General features: G+C 55.4%; 7 protein-coding genes across 7 annotated transcripts; 6 read left to right on the top strand and 1 right to left on the bottom strand.

Moving 5' to 3' along the window:
* Positions 1–358: 358 nt before the first annotated feature.
* On the top strand, positions 359–1,619 carry J7T55_001882 (transformer-sr ribonucleoprotein; the record flags this gene model as incomplete). The annotated part of the gene is made up of 5 exons (XM_053142791.1): positions 359–410; positions 513–615; positions 729–1,078; positions 1,136–1,546; positions 1,597–1,619. The coding sequence occupies 5 exons, from the start codon at positions 359–361 to the stop codon at positions 1,617–1,619; spliced, it is 939 nt and encodes a 312-aa protein (XP_052994335.1).
* Positions 1,620–3,581: 1,962 nt separating this feature from the next.
* Positions 3,582–4,229, top strand: J7T55_001883 (uncharacterized protein; the record flags this gene model as incomplete). The annotated part of the gene is made up of 1 exon (XM_053142792.1): positions 3,582–4,229. One exon carries the CDS (start codon positions 3,582–3,584, stop codon positions 4,227–4,229), a length of 648 nt encoding a protein of 215 aa, XP_052994336.1.
* A 733-nt stretch (positions 4,230–4,962) lies between these two features.
* J7T55_001884 (uncharacterized protein) lies at positions 4,963–6,488 on the top strand (the record flags this gene model as incomplete). The annotated part of the gene is made up of 3 exons (XM_053142793.1): positions 4,963–6,208; positions 6,263–6,343; positions 6,448–6,488. The coding sequence occupies 3 exons, from the start codon at positions 4,963–4,965 to the stop codon at positions 6,486–6,488; spliced, it is 1,368 nt and encodes a 455-aa protein (XP_052994337.1).
* Positions 6,489–7,236: 748 nt separating this feature from the next.
* Positions 7,237–8,749, top strand: J7T55_001885 (histone acetyltransferase type b subunit 2; the record flags this gene model as incomplete). Its single annotated transcript, XM_053142794.1, has 4 exons — positions 7,237–7,270; positions 7,359–7,412; positions 7,471–8,029; positions 8,092–8,749. The coding sequence occupies 4 exons, from the start codon at positions 7,237–7,239 to the stop codon at positions 8,747–8,749; spliced, it is 1,305 nt and encodes a 434-aa protein (XP_052994338.1).
* A 913-nt stretch (positions 8,750–9,662) lies between these two features.
* On the top strand, positions 9,663–12,347 carry J7T55_001886 (uncharacterized protein; the record flags this gene model as incomplete). The annotated part of the gene is made up of 1 exon (XM_053142795.1): positions 9,663–12,347. One exon carries the CDS (start codon positions 9,663–9,665, stop codon positions 12,345–12,347), a length of 2,685 nt encoding a protein of 894 aa, XP_052994339.1.
* A 1,187-nt stretch (positions 12,348–13,534) lies between these two features.
* Positions 13,535–18,517, bottom strand: J7T55_001887 (uncharacterized protein; the record flags this gene model as incomplete). The annotated part of the gene is made up of 7 exons (XM_053142796.1): positions 13,535–15,612; positions 15,708–16,030; positions 17,215–17,328; positions 17,462–17,548; positions 17,986–18,207; positions 18,274–18,352; positions 18,460–18,517. The coding sequence occupies 7 exons, from the start codon at positions 18,515–18,517 to the stop codon at positions 13,535–13,537; spliced, it is 2,961 nt and encodes a 986-aa protein (XP_052994340.1).
* Positions 18,518–20,631: 2,114 nt separating this feature from the next.
* J7T55_001888 (uncharacterized protein) lies at positions 20,632–21,773 on the top strand (the record flags this gene model as incomplete). The annotated part of the gene is made up of 5 exons (XM_053142797.1): positions 20,632–20,730; positions 20,804–20,876; positions 20,954–21,134; positions 21,303–21,608; positions 21,674–21,773. The coding sequence occupies 5 exons, from the start codon at positions 20,632–20,634 to the stop codon at positions 21,771–21,773; spliced, it is 759 nt and encodes a 252-aa protein (XP_052994341.1).
* Between the last annotated feature and the right edge of the window lie 444 nt (positions 21,774–22,217).

Genomic DNA, 22,217 nt, shown 5'->3' on the forward strand with positions numbered 1-22,217 from the left:
CTTTCAAGTTCTCCCTTTCCTCGTGCCTGGCCCATTTTTTTCAGCTTCCTTCATCAACATCCATTCCCGTCCCCAACCTCGGACTTCCATTTGCAGAGAGTCCACGCAGTGCATTCATTTGTATTTGCACTTCCTTTATTCACCGGCTTGCCACCTGGGATCCTTCCAAACAGACGGCCCTTACTCGCCAGAAACCAGCCTGGTGACTCAAAACCACTTCAATCCACTCCACTGCCGCCCATCTTTCTCTGCGCTCTGGCCTGCTTACGTCCCGTCCTCTGCCTGACAGCCTTGCACAACACCAAAATCTTTCATCGACACATACCATCCTCCAGCCTCATCAATCCCACTCATCACCATGGCCACCACTGCTATGGACTATGAGAACCCCGGCGGTGACCGCTTCGAGGGTTAGTTTTCAATGTTTTTCTTCGCCCTTCCGTGCCGCGCCGCACCAGACGCGCCGCCAACATAACCTCCAGGAATCAATCACTGACTTCCTACCTTTCCAGATGAGGGACCTCGCTACGAGCGAGACAACCGCAGCGCCTCCACCCGAAGCGACAACGGCCATGATAGCACTCGTCGTCGTTCCGCTTCGCCTGGTGGCGACCGGTAAGACAACCCCGACCAAGGCTGAGGCTTCCAATCCATACCAATCATCAACCTCGACTGTCACATTTACTCGCACACACAAACTAAAAGTCTCTAACATCATTCTGTCGCAGCGGCCCAGCCAAGGATGACGGCGGCGGTTCCAGGGACGGTGAGGGTGCCATCAACTCTGGCTCTAACCTCTTCGTTACCGGCATTCACCCCAAGCTGAGCGAGGATGAAGTCACCCGGCTCTTCTCCAAGTACGGCAACGTTGAGAAGTGCCAGATCATGCGCGACCCTCACACCAAGGAGTCTCGTGGCTTCGGCTTTGTCAACTTCATGACTTCTGACGAGGCCGATGCAGCCAGGGACGGCCTGCAGGGCAAGGAGCTCGAGGGACGCACCCTTTCTATTGAGAAGGCCCGTCGCTCCCGTCCTCGCACGCCTACTCCTGGCAAGTACTTCGGTCCCCCCAAGCGTGGTATGTTTGGCACTTTATCCCCTCGACTCCTGCTTTCTTTTACTCACAACCCATCAGAGGGTGGCGGCCCGCCTCGTGGCCGTTACGGCGGAGACCGATACGGAGACGACAGGCGCGGATACGGCGGCGGCGGTGGCGGCGGCCGCGGAGGATACCGCGACGACCGTGGCTACCGTGGCTACCGCGATCGTGACGACCGTGGAGGATACGACCGTGGCTACCGCGATGACCGTGGCGGATACGATCGAGGATACCGCGACGACCGTGGAGGCTACGACCGAGGCTACCGCGGTGGCGACGATCGTGGAGGCTACGACCGCCGAGACCGGGACTTTGACGGCGGTAGGATCGACCGCTACGCCTCTTCAGGCCGTGATGACCGCTACGGTGGCGGTGGTGGTGGAGGAGGTCCTCGATTCGACCGCGCTCCTCCCCGCGATGCGCCCGCGCCCGGCGGATATGGCGAGGGTACGCGTGAATATTCCTTGCCCCGCTATGGTCGTGACTGAACTCTATAGGTGCCGACCGCCCTGCGCGCTGAGCAACTTCCCAGCTGGTGTTGCGCCGTATCGATGCGTACATGGTAGGTCGGGTCGCCTGCTTTGATCCTATGGGGTCTGCATGCCTCGTTTATTTTCTTCGGTTCTTGGGAAAGGGAGTGGGTCGGATATCACAAAAGCAATTTGCCATCGAGGAGTTTTGCACGGCACAACACTAGTTAGGCACTCTGCACCTGGGCCTTCTGCATTTATTGCAATGAGCTGCGATTTAATTACCGGGGATTCGCGTCGAGACTGAAGCGGCCGACATCTTGGTCTCAATCATTCATTCGGAAGCGACGCGAATGTAGTGTTCTTCAGCAGTCGCCTGTATACGGAGCAGATCAGGGACGGACAGGCCTTACACATCATCACACCAGACTTCACCAACGTTTTCTTCACCTGCACCTGTACGAATATCAGTCCACGTCATTTCCCCATCACAGCCTCTGAACGGATTCGGTACGGCTTGAAACGGGTAACGACATCCGTCGAAAATTACAGGGAGAGGGACGTCGTCAACAGATAGCGCCAAACTTGACTCGGAGCTCAGCAGAACTCTCCTAACAACCACTGTGCCTGCCAACTCACGATTGAATGACAACCTGAACAACCAGAGAATTTCCTAAAGGTGCAACAAAATATGTCACGACCCAGTCAACATGTCCACCTTGCCTTATTGTACCCGCTCTCGCTCAACCACTTTACACGAAGTGTGCCAACTTGAAAAAACAAATTTAACGATATGCGTTGCTTCGTCCAATACGCGCAGCAACAACGGCAATTCCTGAACTCCTTAGACTCGCCCCTGCCGCATGTTTGCAAACAAAGCTCGTCTTCTTCAAAGGAATGTGAGCGCATTGTTTGCCCGTGTACGGCAGGACAAACGAGCGACAAAGGCACAGCACCACACCATAACAAAGGTAAACCCCAAATGGCGAGTGAATGCTCTTGTAGCTGATGACCTGCTTCTGTTCAGTCCAGGTAAAACCCCTTTGCGGCACACTGGACTGCTGGAATGTGGCGTTAAGCCCAGGTCCAGTCCTTCGCATCAGCACGGAATTGAGTACGCGGGCAGCGGAACAAAACAAAATGGTTTGTGACAACCAGCTGACTGAGACACAGCTGCATGTTTCGGCGCAATTACTTTTCCCAGGGCGTGTTCAGGCTGAGAGGTGCCTTGCGCCGGTGCTCAGCTGAGCTGCCCACCCTCTGAATCCTCATGGCTACACAAACCTGCACCGGACAACAAGGCAGCTAATCAAGCATTGCTTTGGTGAGACTAATCGGCACTACCCAAATCCGCTCGGCACAGCACTTGAGCTTTGGGACGCGACCGAGTACGTGTGCGCGAGTCGTCTACCATACTCAAGCCGAGGTAATACTCCTGCCAGGCTTTACTGGATGTCCCGGGAGGGTGTTTGCCTAGCTTCCACCTTTTGCTTTTCTGTCTATTTTTGTCGTTTTCTGTGCGGGCCTTCCTCGAGATAGAGGCTGCACTCGTTCAGAAAACAGGGACACTCCGGAATGGTTGTCTCCGTGCCATCAACTCACGAGAAGTTAGACTGGACACAGGGAATGATACAAAGTAAGTCGTCATTGTCATTACTCCAGGTAGGTTCTTTCTTCATAGGAAGTGTGCTGCCCTCATTTTTTTTTTCTTTTGAGGTGTCATATCATTTCGCTCTCAGGCCCCTTGGGCCTCCCTTTTGTCTCCATGTTTTCGTTGCTGCCTCAAATTGAATCTTTTCAGATAGATCGCAATGGCATCTATTCAAGAGATCGTTTCAGTTAGTCTCAGTTATTCGAAAGACAATACAAAGGATTGTATACACGGAACTTTTCCCATGCTGCTGGCTACCGTCGTGACGATTGATATATATGTGTGCGTAGATGGCTCGGTGTTTGACGCGAGACGGTGTCCCTTGATGCAATTCAACATCAGATCATTAGTCCCAGCAGCAATGAATCAATCATCGCAGCCGTTTTGGCCCTCTCCCAATGTCAGAGGCGAGGATCAACCTGAGCTTGCATCTACCCCAACCGCCAAGCGCACTTTTGGGCAAACACGCTCGCAGCAGCAGCAGCAATTGCTCACGCCCCGTTCATCAAGCTCTTCCTCCAGCCAGTACGCTGATGATGAGTGGAGTGAGGGTTTTGCCTCAACCGATGACAGAAGAGATACCCAGAGCGATTACAGCCTCCCCGTCCAGCCCGGCGGCCTCCATCCCCAACAACATCAGCGCCGATACATCTCGCACCCGGGCATCAGCACCCGGCAGCAGGTTGCCGCAGCCCCGGCGCCGTACCAGAGCAACGGGAACAGGAGGAGGCGGACGCAGACCGAGCTCCTGATGCACCACGGCATCGCCTGGCTCGGCTACGGGACCGTCATACCCAACGTGAGCGTCGTGACGGGCGAGCCGCTCGTGTACGGGCCGGTCCCCACTCATGGCACGAGGAGGACGGGTGGTGGGCAGCAGGAAGGTGGAGAGGAGTATGGCGATGACGAGGATTCCGCGCTTGCGGCGAGGGCGTCCAGGGCTCTCACCATCGAGGTCAACAAGCGCGCGGCGAAGGGGCACAAAGCGCCGGACTACCGCAGGGCCTAAGATGGAGTTGAGCTTGTGGCTGGACACGACATTGAACTGTTAAAAAAGGAGGTATGATCACCAGTTGGGCTGGGAGGTTGACTTGTCTGTGAAGTGGCAATCTGTCACATGGGAAAATCAGTTTGGAGGAAGAATTTCTGTGCTGAGACTGGCATTATGTCGTTTTTGGGCGTTTTTGGCGTCTGTGTTTTTTTTCTTCTTTTTTTTTTAAAAAAAAATCATCTAGAAGATTTTTGGACACAAAGAGGGCTCTGTAGGCGCAGTGATACCAGGCCACGAGGAGAAAGGCAATAACTGACGGGATGGAATTCGTCATGTCGTCCTTCCCCTGCGACTTGACAACAAAACTTGTGCAGATACTCGCTGATTTAATTGTTCACCGCCATAGCATAGTACCTATCCGGTTTCAGCAAAGGAGCATGGCTTTGTCTCAACTCATCCTGCTAGACTGTCGCATAACGAGTGCAGACACATCTTTGTCCCGTCAAGGATTTGAGAACCGGAAACAGCACTTCGCAACCGGTTGCGAATTGTATTAAAATGTAGAGACTAAAGACCTCAATGCAAGAACCAGATGCTATGTATCGATGGGCTTCGCACCGTGAGAATAGGATCAGCTTCGCAGCGTTCTTCTTTCTCCTAAAACAGCTTCTTGTTGATAATATCGAGGACGTGGGTTTTTTAGAGCCGTGGAAGGAAATCTACCAGCTCACTTAGAGCACCCGCCATCATAATGGCCGGAGTCTTCAATAACCTTCTCGGCCGTCTCGGGAGCACATCCGGACCAAGCTCTTCAACTCCTCAGCCACCAGCAGGAGGCAGTAATGCGGCGAATGCCACAAATCCAACAAATGTCACGAATGTGCCTCCTGCACCAAATCCTCCGGCTCCAGCAGCCCCACGCCCTCGAAGGGGTGGCTTCTCGTCGGTAAATTCGATGAACAATCAACGACCTCCGGCGCCGCCTGCCCCGCCCACTACGGTGCCTCCGGTATTACCTCCGCAAGTATCCAGTCTGCCGACGGTGCCGCCCATCCCGCCACCTGCGATGCCTCCAGTATTACCTCCGCAGGTATCCAATCTGCCGACGGCGCCGCCCATCCCGCCACCTGCGATGCCTCCGGTATTACCTCCGCAGGTTTCCAATCTGCTGACGACCCCGCCGCCCGTTCGACAACCTGCGATGCGTCCAACAGTACCCCCACCGCCGCCCGCGCCCCGGCCCACAGCCTTTCTGCCATTGCTGCCACTAACCTCTCAACCCAGCACAGGGGTTTTGCCGACGGCGACGAGCAATACGGGAGTGCCAGCACAGACTGGAGGCAAGACTCAACAAGCGGACCCTCCAGCGCCTCCGCTGTCGCCAGGAACACAGGCTTTGGTGAACACTGGAGTCCTCAGTGGGATCCCACTAACATCGCTCGGCGGCGACGATGACACGAGAATGCCAGATACTCCTACCCCAACGAACCCGCAACAGATCGCCGAGCTTCAGCGGCAGGCGAGTAATGCGACAGATGACAACGCGCTCCTGAACACGTTCCGAAGCCGAGTCGCCGTGGCCAGCCGGGCTCAGACTCTGGAGCAGCGCAAGGACACGTTGAGACGGAATTTATGGCCGTGGACCAATCGAGGGACTGCTTACAACGGGCAGAGGCGCGAGGGGCTCTTCTTGCAAGACGGGAGCCGCAACCCGGCCAGGAGGTCGCGGAGAGGTGCTGCCAGAGGCACTTCTGGGACGGTGCTCCCCGGCCCTGGGACAGCTCCGCAAGTTGGGACAGCTCCGCAAGTTGGGACAGCTCCGCAAGTCGATCCCACGCTGAGACCATCCAAGAGGGTCCGTTTCAACGCGGGTGCTTCTACCGCGGGTGCTTCTACTGCGGGTGCTTCTACCGCGGGTGCTTCTACCGCGGGTGCTTCTACCGCGGGTGCTTCTACCGCGGGTTCTTCTAACACGGTTCCTCGCGGGCAGGCTCCTCGTAAGCCGGCTCCTCGTAAGCCAGCTCTTCGTAGGCCAGCTCCTCCGAGTACAGGCGGCCCTGGCTGGAGACGCCGGGACGACCTTTTCAACCCAGATGTAATGAGGGCAGCGGGTATCACACCGGCCGACGCTGGTGAGCCAGTTCCCGTTCCATTGCCCACGCTGCCGAGCGCGATCAAATATCAAATAGAAAATTGGAACTGCTTGGGAACTGCTTGGCCACCTGAAAACCAATAGGGAAACGGATACGAAAAGGCGATGGGTTGAGACAGGAGTAGGAAAACACTCGTGTGCGGTCCTAAGCAGGGTGGCATCCATATATGTTGCAGTACCCAAAGCAATGTAGGTGGGGGACAGAAGTACAGCGTTTCCAATATGGGCTAGCCAGTTGGCGTCTAGCAGAGGCTGTGTTTGATTAGATTTGCTTCGCAGTCGTTATGCTTCTAGCATTCTAGGAGCGGGAGATGTATTCCGGGATATGAGTGTTCCACTTTCTTGAAGTAGTCTGGGCGATGCTATGCAGGCTCATGAACGCTGGATCGATGTTGGGACACAATTATAGCAGCATTAATAACTCACAATGAATTATGAACGAAAAACGGGCCCTATCGATTCCACTACCATGTAAGCTGCGGCGGAGCTTCCTTTGTGAGGTTCTTGGTCGGGTTCCATGTTATGCTAGACGGAACAGCGAGAGAATGAGATGGAGAGACGTCAATGTCAACGGATTTGGTGTGCAGGGATAGAGAAAAGCGAGCCAGGGGCACGCGCATCTAGTAGCTACATCCCTGTCAACGGGTCCCCACCTTTTCCCACTCTACGCGTGAGCACTGAGCAAAGGCGCGTTTTCGTCACTCATCTCTTCTTTCGTCGCCAACCCTTCAGACCTTGCGACAGACTAAGACGACGACCATCACCACCACGACCAGGATCAGTACCGAGACAACTGATCAATTCAACTTCTATTCAGCCAAATATAGACCAGCGTCACCTCATCTTCCCCTGCCATCCTGACCGTCCTTCGTCATGGCACCCGCCCCCGTCGTCGACGACGTCGACCGTAGGTCTTTATCTGCTCTTCCTGCCCTTGATTGTACCTATCTGGGTTGGGCACTGCCGCATTCAGTCGCTGATTCGAGCTTCAACAGTCGACATGGAACAGGATGATGCCAACGAGAATGAGGAGAAGATCATTAACGAGGGTATGTGAGCGTCTCAAGCCCCGTTGAAGCGCAATCGCAGACTCACCCCAGTCCACAGAGTACAAGACTTGGAAGAAGAACAGCCCCTTCCTCTACGACATGATCCTGAGCACTGCTCTCGACTGGCCTACTCTGACCACCCAGTGGTTTCCCGATGTCAAGGAGCCCCAGGACAAGAACTACCGTGTGCACCGCCTTCTGATCGGCACTCATACCGCGCCTGGCGCCGACAACTACCTGCAGATTGCTGAAGTCGAGATCCCAAAGTCTGCTGAGCCTAATCCCAACGATTACGATGAGGATCGCGGTGAGATCGGTGGTCACGGCCGCGAGCCTGCCGCCATCAAGATGAACATCATCCAGAAGATCGACCACCCAGGCGAGGTCAACAAGGCCCGTTATCAACCCCAGAACCCGGACATGATCGCAACTCTGTGCGTTGACGGCAGGATTCTCGTCTACAACAGAACCAAGCACAGTAGTCTCAACCCCAGTGGCACCCCAAGCCCTGACATCGAGCTGCACGGCCACAATGAAGAGGGTTTCGGCCTGAACTGGAGCCCTCACCAGCCCGGTGTGCTCGTCTCTGGAAGCCAAGACACCACAGTCTGCATCTGGTAGGTCCAGCTGTTCTTCCGACGCTCAACCAATCGTCGCCTGTTTTATCTAACATCTCCAGGGACCTCAACACAATGCACGGCAAGACGGTCGAGCCGTCCCGAAGATTTACCCACCACAAGCGTGTCGTCAACGACGTCCAGTATCACCCTGTCGCCAAGCACTTCATTGGCACTGTCTCGGATGATTTGTCGCTCCAGATCCTCGATACCAGACAAGCCGACTCCAGCAAATCCGCGCTGACTGTACAGAAAGGTCACTTCGACGCCATCAACGCCCTCTCCTTCAACCCCGGCTCTGAGTTCGTGATTGCCACAGCCTCCGCTGACAAAACCATCGGTATCTGGGACATGCGAAATATGAAGGACAAAGTTCACACCCTCGAGGGCCATAATGATGCCGTGACTTCGCTGTCCTGGCACCCTCAGGAACTGGGAGTTCTGGGCAGTGGCAGTTACGACAGGCGGGTCATCTTCTGGGACCTGACTAGGATTGGAGAGGAACAGATACCCGATGATGCTGAAGATGGTCCCCCAGAGCTGCTGTTCATGCACGGCGGCCACACAAATCACCTGGCTGACTTCAGCTGGAACCCGAATGACCCATGGCTTGTCGCCAGTGCGGCCGAAGACAACGTTCTCCAGATCTGGAAGCCCGCTGACTCTATCGTCGGCCGAGAAACGAACGCCGATATGCCCATGGAGGAGATGGAACGTTAGATCCTCATTCGATAGGGATGGGAAAAGAGGCAAACAATGCGGAGGGTTGTAGTAGAGTGTGTAGGATAGGAAGCCATTTGGAAGTGCGTTCTTTTGGAGTGAGATATCACACGAAATGAAAGCTTAATGACGGACGCTTCGGTTTGAGAAAAAGGGAACTGTGAAAGAAAACTTTGATTTTGAAGTTATCTTCGGTACGTGTACATTTGGGCAGTGATACTCTCGGAAACATGGAAAGAAGATAAGGAAACTGGTGGTAGTGGTGGACGCTGTCCGAAGGTTATGTCGCCGTCAAGCCACAAACTCTGATTATCCTCACAGCATCCAGTCGCCACATCCTCTCCTGATTGTCTTGGTGGCTTTTCCGTTCATCTCTCGAGGGCTGGTAACTTGGGCAGCATGAGCAGCCCAGGTTACTTGGCTTTCAGGTCACTTTCTGTCCACAAGCTCTTCCCCAAGTTGTGCGCTAGGTGCTGCCATCCCTAATGATTCTTCAAATTTGTCTCGGCCTTTTCATAGGTCCTATGCATAATTAGTGAGGTGAAAGTCTTCTGTATGGCACGCGCTTACACATGATCGAAGCTTCGGGCAGTAGGTTTTCGCTCATTGCAGCTGGCCTTTCGTCCCATCTCCATGGTCTATGGCACACAATGAAAATTTCCCTATTCAACTCTGTTATTTTTTGCTGACAAGTGAAGCAAAAATCTGCTGTCGACATAAAAGGACACACCACCTATCGTTTTCGGACCTCAGCATAAAAGGCCAATCGTTTACCCACAACTTCTCTTCCCTTCCTCGCTCTCCTCTTGACAAGATTGTTGGTTTTTGACGCGCCCATCGAACCTCAACAACTTCAACAGTCACTCGTTCATCCCAAGCAGACCTACATTCTTTAACGCCCAAAAGGCGGAAAATGGAGAATTCTCAGCTTCAAGGTGGTGGCAGCTCATCAGGCGATGATGCGATGCAAGACCCTGAAGTTCTCGACCTTGTCGACAACCTGGCCCGCCTCCGTCACATCTCAGACAGGCGATTAACTGTTCCAGAGCAGTCTCAAATCCAGAGCAAGATCATCGATCAGAAGGAGGCGCGAAAGCGGGCATCCCAGGACGACATCATGGCGGAAGGCAACGCGCAGTTTGATGAGGAGGCGATGCAGGAAGCAGTGAGAGCCACGAAGCGACGTCGAATCGTTTCAAAGTTCGACCTCAGTGGCGCGCACAGGATGTATTTCTACGGTCCTGAAGAGCAGCCCGCCGACGACGACAACAATCTGGACGACTTCGCATTAGACACCGAGATCCTTGGTCTTACGAAGGACTTCAATGGCGCGCACTCCTCCGAGCCCTTCGACCTTAGCTGCGTCCCAGACACGAGCACCGGCGACGTATTTCCTAAATACAAGCCTGGTTTCGACCTCCTCGAGTCTACCTGTTCCAGCGTCTGGTTCGCCGTCGAGGTGGCTAAGCACCTGCGTCCCAAGGACATTGTCTGCCTGTACAGCATCAGCAAGACCTTCCACCAGCTCCTCAACGATCACTGGCAGTCTAGCATCTTCGCCTGGGCAGAGTACATGGCCCCTTCCTCTTTTCGCATCTTTCACTGGAAGTTCTTCGGCCGCTACGCCCGCCTCGACCCGGCGGGAACCACCTGGGCTGCACCAGGTCTCTTCGCAGACGCATTTCCACGACCACCTTGGGCGCGCCCTCGCCCCGCCAGCGCCAGCGATAACAATATCCGCTCGGTCCCTGGTCTGAGGTACCTTGCGATGGTTGTGGAGAGGGAGATCCGTGTGCGCGACATCCTCGCAAAGTTGGCGCGCAGCGGCCACCGCCTGCCCAAGACCTGCCACGAGTCCGTCAAGAAGATCTGGATGCTCATGGACCTGCCGACCAACACCATGCGCCGGTCCTTCATCCACAACACCCAGCTCTGGACCGGCCAGGACATCTACAATGCGCAGATGTTCATCATAAAGCTGCAGCTGCGCTTCAATGAGCCCGGCTTCGGCCCCGACTCGCCTATTCTCGCCGAGACTCTCCTGGGGTCGCCGCATGGCCTAACGCCGCTGTGGCAGATGCTCCGCGGCAAGAAGTACACAGAACTGCTCGAGGCGATGCAGATGCGGGTGCGCTACTTGGTCGACGCCGACGAGATCGATCGCCACGCCCGCGATTGGCAGAAACACTACGGCGTCCCCCGCTGGCAGCTGGGCATAGGCCATCTCGAGGGCTGGGGCAGGGGCTCCATCCACCTGTCCCGTCCTGACGAGCTCGTCGTCGAGGAGGCGGTAAGGCGCGGTATCAACTTGAAGGATCACCTCCCGTTCATGATGTTGTGGGGTCACGTCAACTGGCAGAAGCGCATCAACCTCGTCCCCACTGAGGAGGAGCTATACATGTCAGACGACGAGCTTCGACCCCTGACTGTCGAGGAAAAAGGCCCCAATGGAATGTTTGGCAAGTGTGGCAATGTGCCGTTCGAGAATTGCAACTGGCTTCCCAAGCACGCCCTCCAGGCGAAGTGGGACACCCTGACCGAGGATGAGAAGTTAGCGCTCTCCAAGGATCTTGAACACGACAAGACCCTAATGGGGCCGCACGAGGAGGACGACGAAGGCTTCTGGAACCTGGACAAGAACGAGATGATGCGTCTCAATCACCGCAAGAAGAAGAGGGCTGTCTCGGCACCCAATAACCTCGACAGCGAGGCCGACGATGAGAGCGACGACGACCAGAAGAAGCAGCACCCGGACTCCTGTGTGTGCGAGGGCTGTGCCGGCCAGCTGGGCCACATCGCCGACGGCTACGACACGGACGAGCACCACGACACTTGCATGTGCCGAGACTGCCTGGACCAGGCAGACTTCGAGGCCGAAGAGGCAGACTACGAGGCCCTTCAGGCACAGAATGAGGAATCAGGTGCTGACGACGATGCCGAAGAGTCTGACAGCGAGGCCGAAGAGGCACAGTCGGCCGCGCCTCCCAATCGCGCCGCCCTGGGACTTCCCACCAGCGACCCGATGCCCGAGGAGGCCTTATCGAGCGAGGGCCTCCGCAATGCGTGGGATGTTCTCGTACCTGCGGATCAGCAGATGGTCAACGCGTCCATCGAAAGGCAGCGAGAGGAGCAGGCCGGTCTCCAGCCGCCCGCCCCTATACGCCAGTTCCCCAACATTACAGACCTCGTCAGCCTGGCGCTGCTGCACAAGCTCGACGGCATCCAGCTTGATATGCCCGGCGAGTCTTCCCAGCCCATCGGAGAACCCAACAATGCCGGCGTAACTGACTCCACTGACGATGTCGAGATGGACGAGCAGGGTGAGAACGACAACGACGCGGCCAGCAACTCGTCGATGGACGACGAGCAGCTCAAGGCCCTCGCTGACGAGGAGTACTCCGATGACGAGCTGGAGTTCGACATGGACAACTACAAGGCTTTCCTAGCCAAGGCTCAAGACGACGGCGGCTTTCACAACGGCGGCACCTTCCCTGGTGGCGACGAGGACGAGGACGGCTTTGGCATGGCGCACGAGGCTGACTTGAAGTCTCCGGGTGCCGCTATTGAGATGACCCTCCCGGATATCATCAACTACTAGGCTGCCATTTCTGGCTGTCGGTTGGACAATCTCAACTCGGGCATGTGAGCTGTCGTGTCGTGCGAGTCGGAAGATAGGGAGGAGAAGAACGCAAGGGAATGTCTGCCGGAGTAGGACTCTACCTTATCCAGTGAGGCGAGTGCGTCTTTCTCGGATTGGGCTGGATCTCGTGGAGGCAAAGAAAAGGAAAGAAAAGAAGAAGAAAAAACAAAAAGAGGCGAGGGAGAGTCGACCATGTGGTGGATCACGTCATGGATTTGGATCCTTTCTCAAGCCGCACGCCTTCCTGTCTGGGAACTTTGTCCTGGGGGCACCTGACAAGTCCATCAAAAGCTTCGGGGGTTGTCAACAAGTTTCTCGCCTTTCCAAAAGCGAGACACAGCAGGGACTGTCTTCTAATCAACTCTTGGGATGAGACACATATCATATCTTGTGTGTCGTACTGTAGACTCTGGCTGATAGAGGGATCTGGGCGGGGTTTGAGGCGCCTTTGGTGTCTGGTACATAGGCTGGCCACTGTGTGTGCATAGGTCGAGTAGGAAAGACCCCCCCCCCCCCCCCAATGGAACTCTGGCAGAGACCACAATCATTTCCGTGCCTGTGGATTAGGATGTGCAACTGCATCATGTGCAAGCAAGCCACTCATTCGTTCGCGCGTGCAAAGGATCCGCTGAAAAAACGGAAATGGCGTACGTTACTGAGCCCCTGGGTCATATGGGCATTCGTGGTTGCATGGCTCACATGCAGTAGCCTGAACGACTTACAAGAATCTTTGGGTTGAACAATGATCTCCTGACGGTCTTGTAAGCTGCAGTGGTAAATGCAAAATGTGTCCAGAAATGGCGGTGAGCATGTGCACACCAAATTGAACATTGATCAATCCTCGTGGTCTTCATAATCATCGTAAGCTGAATACATACAGTACAAGTGTGCCCACCCGCCCATACCGACTTGCATTCTAGAAAGCACCCTCCCTTCTGAGTCTCTGTATCTGGGTATATTCGATGAAGATCTTTTTGCTACTCCCATGCGTTTTTGTTCGCCAAGAAAGACAACTGCCATGCGGACGTTTTCCTGTGCGCATAATGTGGCAACAATAAGATAAATGTAACAGTTCAGCTCATAATCACATCTGATAAACGACAATGCCATCGAAGAAACACGCAGTCAGCTGCGGAGCAAGCGGACTACTCCGTTGTGCTTGATCTGCCTTTGCCTTTGAGCAACTCGCGAAGGGTTCCTTCGGCATGGCTCCGGCCTGTAGAGGAATTGCTCGGTTGGGGGCCGGTTGCTACGCCCGCCAACGCAGTTTTCCATGGAACCCAATCACTGAATCCAGATCTCGCCCCAGGATTGGGGACACTAGAATCCTCTCGTCGGGAGTGCCCGTTCGCATGTGCATGCACTGGAGATTCGCCACGGCCAGGTGACTGTGCTTGGCTGCTGCGTGGAGAGTCATTGCCCAGGAGCTCATTTGGCGTCGTTCGAATCTCAAGATGGCTGCTAGATGTCTGTGGGAGTGACAGTTCACTCACGAGAGCGGCAGACGAACTCCGTGGCGTAGTTGCTTCGACCCCTGACTGCTGGTGTTTTGAGCTGTCAGCATAGATAATGGCATTTGCAAAGGACTTCGACCTCTTCCTTGTCGGTTCTCTGGGCTTCGTGACATCGGCAAGACGATTTGCGCTGTGTGCCTTGCTGGTATTGGGGGATCCAGAACCACTGCGGCCTGATTTTGAGGAGGCCCGCCCTCGTACTTCATCCTTGAGCTCTGAGGCCGACTTCTTCTTTGTTTTCTCCTCTTCAGAAGACCTGCTTGATGACATGATAGTCTCCAGTGTACCGTAGGCTGCGCTCTGGCGACGGCCGGTACTCCGACGTTTGCGGTGCGATCGTGCGCTGGCACTGTTGTCCTCATCGCCCGACTGGATGGCCTGAAGCGTCAAACCATTCTGGCTTTGGCTATTCTTGGTGTAACCTCTTCTCCGGATGGATGACGACGGAACGGCGCTGACAAAGGATGCCCCCGAGCCATGTGGTGCCACATGCACCTCGTACTGGTTGCTCAAGCTGTATCGCGATCGCGCGTATATCTGGGCAATACCATCGAGGGCATTGTCCATCTCACTGGACTGCGCTTGGAGGTTCGCCATGATCGTCTTGAAGGAGAATGCGTCATGGGGCGGTAGGGTCTCGGCTGGGACCTCCTCCCGGCCCTGTTTCCAGGGCCACAGCTTCTTCGTAGCGTTTCCACGCGCCATGCTCAACAAGCTGCCATTCTGTGACACTCCAGTAGGTCTGGAGTGTGCAGCCGGGGAGACGTAGGAGATGGAGGTTGAGGTTGTCGAAGGGGGCCCTCGACGACTGGCAGCACGCCGGGCCGACTGTGAGTTGGAGCGGGAATGCCCCTGGGTGGTAGATGGTCCGCTATAGGTCCTGACTATGACGGGCTTGGAATAAGTTTTGCTCTGGGCGCCGGTGGACCTTTCATATTTGTGGCGGGCGACCGGCGACGGGAAGTTGCTGTTCAGCTCACGAAGTGCCAATGTCCGATGAGCTGCGGTGCTGTCATCGAGGGGTATGGGCTTACCCTCTGCGGTGGACGGCACCAGGGAAGCAATAGAGGTGTTGTTGGACTGAAAGAACAGAGGGAGGGAGAAGGGAAGACTCGACCTCATGGGAGTAGGGGTGGGCTTTTGAGGACCGGCACGGATATCATGAGAATTAAGAGCGGCAGGGACATGGGTTGGAGTAGGGGAGGTGGCAGGGGGCGGGCCGGAGCATGGGGAGGAGGAGGAGGAGGAGGAGGAGGCGTTCTGGGAGCAGCCGGGGGAGTCGGAGGGTGTGGGTGGGTGATGACGGGAAGCAGGTTTGGTGGAGGGGGAGATCAAAGAGGAAGCGTCCGTATTCATGTCTCCACTCCCGAGCGCGTGTTCGCCCTCCAGAGGCCGTTGATTATGTGGCTTATCATATATATACAGCGCGGTGAGGATGCGGAATGCGACGGGCTGCCGTAGCACGTATGCAGGCGGGATGCGTGTGTAAGTCGTACTGGGTCGTGGCCCGGCCTTGGCCCCGTGTTGGAGGTTGTGTGCAGGTTTGGTGGCAGCGAAGGGGGCGATAAAGGACGCGTGCAGGAGGACCAGGACGACAGAGAGGCGCTCGAGTGGTGCCGGCAGACAATGGTCGGTGTAGGCAGGCGTCACAGAGAGTCTTGTCGCGAGTAGATGGCGAGTTGAGGTATCATGGTGTGGTCCTCTGGCCTCTATGGAGCTGTATGTCTCAGATGAAGCAGGTGTTGAAGAACACCACCTCGGGAATGCGATTGCTGGATTGGCACTTGTCGGGCGCGCGTGTGACCTCCGATATCGATTGACCCAGACGCACCGTAATCTCGAGAGTGGTGGTCGGGGGCGGCGAGGCGGTGGCTGCTTGTCGGCCGATGACGAGCACGAGCAGCAGTAGTAAGTAGCAGCGACAGCAGCTGGACCAGGAGCAGCGGCAGCAGCAGGAGTTGCAGTTGCAGTTGCAGTAGCAGCGGCAGCAGTAGCGGCAGCGATAGAGGAAAGACGACGGCAAAGGCGGTTGCGAGAGCGAGACGGCTCTCGATTTGTCTCGACTTGTCTCGACTTGTCGTATCGCGTGGCCGTGAGTCGAGTTCCCGGAAGCAGTCAACCCTGGGCCTGGGAGAGAAAGGGAATGGGATTGAAATGCAAAAGAGGACGCGGGAATGCGTTGTCAGATCAGATGGGATTCAATCAAGCGTCGTGCGGTTGCTGTGCGCTGGCCCGTCGTGCTCTTCTGCCCTCTCACAACAGCGACAGCAATAGCGACAGCGGCAGAAATGTGTCGAGAGGAGAGAGGAGTCGTCTGTTTTAGGGTGAAGCTGTGAGCGCGGCCATTGGACCGGGCGCGATGCCTTGCTGCAAGCTGCAGAGCAGTCGTGGCTGCCCTTCAAAGGCAGGAAGGCGTGGTCTCCAAGTCTTGCCTTCCCTGCCTTTTCTCTGCCTTCCCTGCAGCGTGGCAGCAAAGTACCCAGGTACCGTATCGAAACGGTACATGCCGGCCTGCTGGGCGCGCCGCACCCCGTCCAAGTACCCGGGCTAAACCTTACCACGGACGGCACAGAGTGGTGCGGGGCAGAAGCACCGTCGAGTGCCATCCACGATCCCAACCCGGCACTTTTCCCCGTGGGCCTAGAAATGGCTGAGCACGGCCGTCTCTTCCCCGTGCCTCAGGGACCTGGGACCTTGGGGATAATAAGGCGAGGGATCCTGGCCGCCTGTTCATCCCTTCTCTGCAGTGCCTGGACTAGGTTTTTCGTCCGTCCTCCTGTGCTACCGTTAGGTAGTCGACTATGATAGTCTCAGTACCGGTCGCACCCACCGGAGTACATGTGACTTGCAACGTCAGGTCGACTCACTCAGCTTCCTCTTTTCCTTCTTCGTCCTCCCCAAGACATGCGTTTGACCGGACGCCCAGATACCTGCCTGCTTTGCCTGCTTTGCCTGCTTTGCCTGCCTGCCCCGACATTATTCTACTCGTCAGATCACGAACCAGGAAGGAGTCTCCAGCAGGCATCTCCTTCTCAAATTACCTGCGTGCCTGTCTTGCCTCATCATGCAGCATCTCAATAGCCGTCGATCTAGCTGTCCTTCATGTCTCAATCCCAAAGACTGGACAACTGTCGTGCCAGATGCTTACTGATGCCGGGAGGAGCAAAAAGGCTTGTGGCCATGTCCTTGCCTCGCTCTGTCATGCTGCGCCAAGCTTCTCACATCATCTCTGAGTCCACGAGTCCTTTTTCGCAGACGGCGTGTAACTCGAGATACAACAAACAAGCCTCCGTTGTCCAATCCCCGCCCACCTCCGTCTGGTCGGCTGCATCCGCGAGCTCGGCCTCTTCCTCCCTTCTTTCCGCAGGATGCGCGAGGCGGGGGGCGGGGGGCTGATGCCAGCTGGAGACAGCACGAAACGGCTCCTGTCCATAGTGAGGTGACCTTTTGTTTACGTGTGTAGTGGCACACGTCCTCTCCCAGCGATGCCCACAGAGGGAAACCAGCACGGATACTACCAGGTGCAAATTGAAATGTTGCTTCACTATAATATGCCACCTCGAAGCAAACCACTGCACGCCGTGGCCACGGTCATGTCCGAGACCCAGAGCTCGGGGGCCAATATGTTCCAACGTCCCCGTGACCCTGTCTCTACTCTGTTAGCTGGGCTGAGTCACGGCGTAAACAAAGAGAGCTGCTTCATGTCGCGTATTTCCAGTGCTCAGCCCTACACAATTAATTACCTTGCTGGGACGTCCTGCATTCGAGCCAGCAAGACAGATCGAGAGACAGGCCAGGCCCTGGGATTTTCGACGAATGAGCAATCATGTAGATAGGCGCCTGCTCGATGGATCTCGGAAATGTGTGCTTTGAGACTGTTTGAAATAGATTCTAGGATTGTGCGAGAGGACCCTATTCTGAGTCCCTGATGACCATGGTCAGGCAGCCCCAACCAAAGACAAGATCAGGGACCCATATAATCATGCTCTTTAGTTACTGCTTTTAGCGCCACACTTCTTCTCGGGGGCAGCCACCTTGCCGAACATCTCGCTACTGTGTAGACTCTCATCCGACCAAGTCACGAATATTTGGAATCACCGCCATAGCCGCCACCATGAGGGCTGTAAGCGGGAGCATCAGCATATGCCTCGTTGCGGACCTGCGGAGGCTGTGCATCTGGCACCAATTCGAGACCCTCGGCGCGCTGCTTCCGCTCAAGTCGCTTCCTCTGTCCCCAGGACAAGTGACCGCCTTTGCCGTAGTAGAATATGACCCAGATGGCATGTATGAAGCTGGCGATTCCACTGATGTGCCAGCAAGCGTCAGATCTGATCTGGAAAGCTATGCTGATAGCCTTGTATGTAACTCACAAGGTCAGGAGCTCGAGGATGAGGTTGAGCCAGAACTGTGCATCGCAGCTAGTGACGCAGAGCACGGCTGCCGGGGGGACTGTGGGCCCATTGATCAGCGTGTGAAACATATCACCCAGAGGAAAAGCGGAAGACTGCGGCACAGCAGCGTCGAGAGGGGAAGGCAGAGCATCAGGACACACTGACTGAAGATCGCTATGATGACAAGTAGGAAGATTGTTACGTCGTCCCTCGATTTGGTCATGTTGACAGCGTGAAGGATGACTGCTCTTAGGACCAAAGGGTGAGGCTCGGCAGCAAGGCGCGTGATGTGTTTGAGGCTGATTTGGGATGGGCTGGCTGTCTGCTAATATCGATAAAAAGAGGTTCAAGTCTCATATGGCTAAGACGACTGGAAGCCGAAGGATTCCAGAACACATGGAATTGCCTTCGTGGTCCGGTAGTTCGGAGCACGGCACTCGAGCTGGTCGCAATTGCTAATGTACGTGGAATTACGACAAACCTCCTATAGGAAGTTACGGCCGTCGAACAAATTTCGCCGAGAAAAGCAGGAAGAGTATTTTTGCGCGGAAAATTGTGCCTGTCCACGGCAGCATCCGATGGGAAGGGTCGTTGCATGCGTGCAGTCGAGAGCATCCTGGAAATCATCTATGTCTTTAGACTCGAGCACGTAATTATCGGTGCCACACGAGGCCAGAAGCAAAACCACAGTCAAGAAGGGTTAGCAGCGATCTGAAGACATGAGATTTGAGCTCGATGCGTGGCGTTGAGACCCAGTGACAGCCGTTTCTCTGCAATATCGAGGGGGCGGAGGCTGGCTCAGAGATCTGACATGGTTTGGGGGGAGGAAGGCACCAGGAGCAGCGAGGGAGAACTCCGTTGGAGCCTAGGCGACCTCCCTTGCGCCATGCCATCCCGACTACTGTCGGAACTCGAGGCAGAGAGAAAAGGAAAGTGATGAGGAGATAACAGCAAGCAGAGGCAGCCGGCCGTCTGAGGCAGCCAACTATAGAAATGCAACATTTACATTGGGCAGGAGCAGAGCCCGAGGCCCAACTTGAAGCCAAGTCTGGGAACTGCAGACTTGGCTACAGAGACCTCAAAACCTGGACCATCCGACGGGCACCCGCAAGGGACTAGATCGACCTTGATCACCATGTGGACGCCTTTGTTAGGCCACGCGCCGTTAGGCGTGGTATAATCCTCGGGCCGGCGTCTAGCCCAACAAGAAGCCACGCTTTTTGATCGTTGATCGCAGGTGACGGCGCCAACTACTCATCCATCCATCCCTCGTGTCACTGTGGGACGCACCAATAGACGGGGCGCTGGACCCTCAGCCTGCCCGGCGTGCGAGCGTGAACGTGGGCGTCACGGATCCTCGTCCATTCCTGATGGCTGCAGATCTCGCTGCTACATGCTAGGCAGATGAGAGATCTTGTGCAGGGGGTCTTCCACCGATCGTGTCGCCTCGCAACCTGGTCAGACTCGTGGCATTGATACGTGAGTCAATGCTTCAGAGACGTGGTGTAACCGGGCGTGCAGGATCACCAATTTCATCGGCTTGGTGACGGGATTTCAGCTGCTCGTGGGGGCCTCGAGAGCAGGCCGCTTCCCACATATCCTCCGGTAGACCCCTGGATCGAAGAAGGTTGATCAGCACCTTTAATTAGGCCGGTTTGGCGAATGATAGCAGGCAGTTCGTGGGCCCCTATGTATGTAAGCAGCGGCCGCCTCTCAAGCGGCCGCTGCAAGAGCCCTGCGAATAGCCATGAGCTCCACGAGCGGCAGACCGATGAACGTTCCTATGCGTCGTAGGGATACGCATGTCTCAGTCCGCTGTCGGGACAAATAGACACGCGGTTCGGTGAAGCTGGGAGCCTGACTGGAATGTACTTATGCATGACACTGGCGTAGCTGCTTATCCTGCCCAGTTCTGTCCGTGTGAAGGGAAAGACACTCGCACTTTTTCCATGCGGTTAGTCCCCGAAGTATTGAGCAATGGCTGCGACACGACTAGCCCGAAAAGCCCCAAACTACCCAAGTACGGCCAAGGAGTCTGGGTATGATAAGCTCGCATTGGTGAACAGAAGAGACCTGGGCCCCTTAAAATGAGGTTCAGTCAGGGAGGGTTTGTTCGGGACGAGTTCGGGGGAACCAGCGTGAAAGAAGAAGAAGCAGACGCCAGGTCTCGTGTATAAAACGAGGCCCCGCCCATCCTCGTGGCAGACATCCTTCTAGAACCGTAAAGAGTTGCGCATCCTCTGAGAAGATCGTGATACAAAACTCGCAAGACTCACTAAGCCCCCCTTGATCCAAACATACCCTTCGACTCCTTCAATCCAGCCAACATATTTCACCATGGGCCAAGTCTTGGGAAAGGTCGCTGTCGAAGATGAGAAGCCGAAGCAACCCGAAGGACCCAGCTATCCTGATTACATGCTCGATTCAAACGCTGTTGTGAGTCCATGATTGTTCACAAGATGGCCAGCGTTAAAGGTTCCAGAAGGCTCAACTGACATCTGCTCCGTAGACTTATGACAAGGCAACATGGCGGTACGGAGGGCCTCCGGACTACACAGTCACCAGGCAGATGTGGGCAAACGGTATGCTGCCTTGACCGAGATCGAGTTCCACCAACAACCCACGCATGTTCTCAGCGATGCTGACTTCAACCCCACAGAAAAGCGCGGAAGGCATGGGGCCAAGTCTCTTGAGACACTTGTCGAGAACCTGGTCAAGAACTGGGAGATTGAGGCGTCACATAAGATGGACGTGTCTCAATGGCGAACTGTCGACCCTGAGAAATACACCTTCTCAATCAATGGCGGACCGCCTCAGGATGCAGAACACATGCTGAAAGTGTACGTGGCCCACTTGACCCATTCCTCCCCTAAATCATACTTCTGTCAATTTGAGAGTGATGATGACTCTTGGGAGATTGAAGAAGAAAGAGGGAAAGACAAAAAAAGTTCGAAGCGCGTTTTGCTTCTTCCTCCCGGCAAGGTGGCTGACGACGAAAGCAAATTCAGTGGTACTTATTCGGCGGTCATAGCGCCCAACAAATATTACGGGGCCAACTCCACATTTGACGAGAGCCACAAGACGTTCAGAGACATGATGCCGAATTTTGCCTGGGAAGTCCTGGAAGTGTACAGCGGCCCGCCGGTTGCAGCCTTCAAGTGGCGTCACTGGGGGTGGATGAAGGGTGATTATGTCGGAAAAAATGAAGACGGATCGACGGTGACCATCAAGGCTCACCGCGGAATCCTCGATATTCAAGGTGTGACAGTAGCAAAGCTGAACGACAAACTCCAGGTGACGAGCCTCGAGACATGGTGAGCCTGACCCTGTCTGATGCGCGCGGGAGACGGGACGGGTGCTAACCGCAACACATTAACAGGTTTGATCCAACGGACATGTTCAGGCAAATGCGGCCGTCAGACGAGACGATGACGACGAAGCGGATGGAGTGTCCGCTGGGGTACAAGGCTGATATGTAGTGAATGGGGGCGTTGGAAATGGGCATGTAGACAGATGAAGAGTCGTTTTAGCACCGTGGTTATCTGGCTTGTTCCTTGAAGCATCAAACATTATTCTACTCGCATCTCCACCGAGCGATTTCGCAGCAATTGACTGTGACAGTGACCGGCCAGCGGTAGATTGCCTAGCCCTCGGGCCCATGTTGATTACCACGGGTATGGCGTTGAGGGTCTCTGCGCCACAGTGCCTCGTTGGGAGCGCTATGACGAGAAGTGTCTCTGAAACCACGTTGTGCCTATCGGATCTATGCTGGATTCAGAGAGGCTACTGCAGAGTCTGAAACATAGAAGGCATTGGTGAACACCACTTGATGATATGACATCCCAACGGCGTGAGATTGTCAAGAGAGTGCGGGGACACTAGGGGGGAGGGAGGGAGCCACGAATGGTCTTGATCTGATAAAA

Source organism: Diaporthe amygdali, assembly GCF_026229845.1.
Source record: "Diaporthe amygdali strain CAA958 chromosome Unknown NODE_12_length_1037015_cov_66_201586, whole genome shotgun sequence".
Lineage (NCBI taxonomy): Eukaryota > Fungi > Ascomycota > Sordariomycetes > Diaporthales > Diaporthaceae > Diaporthe > Diaporthe amygdali.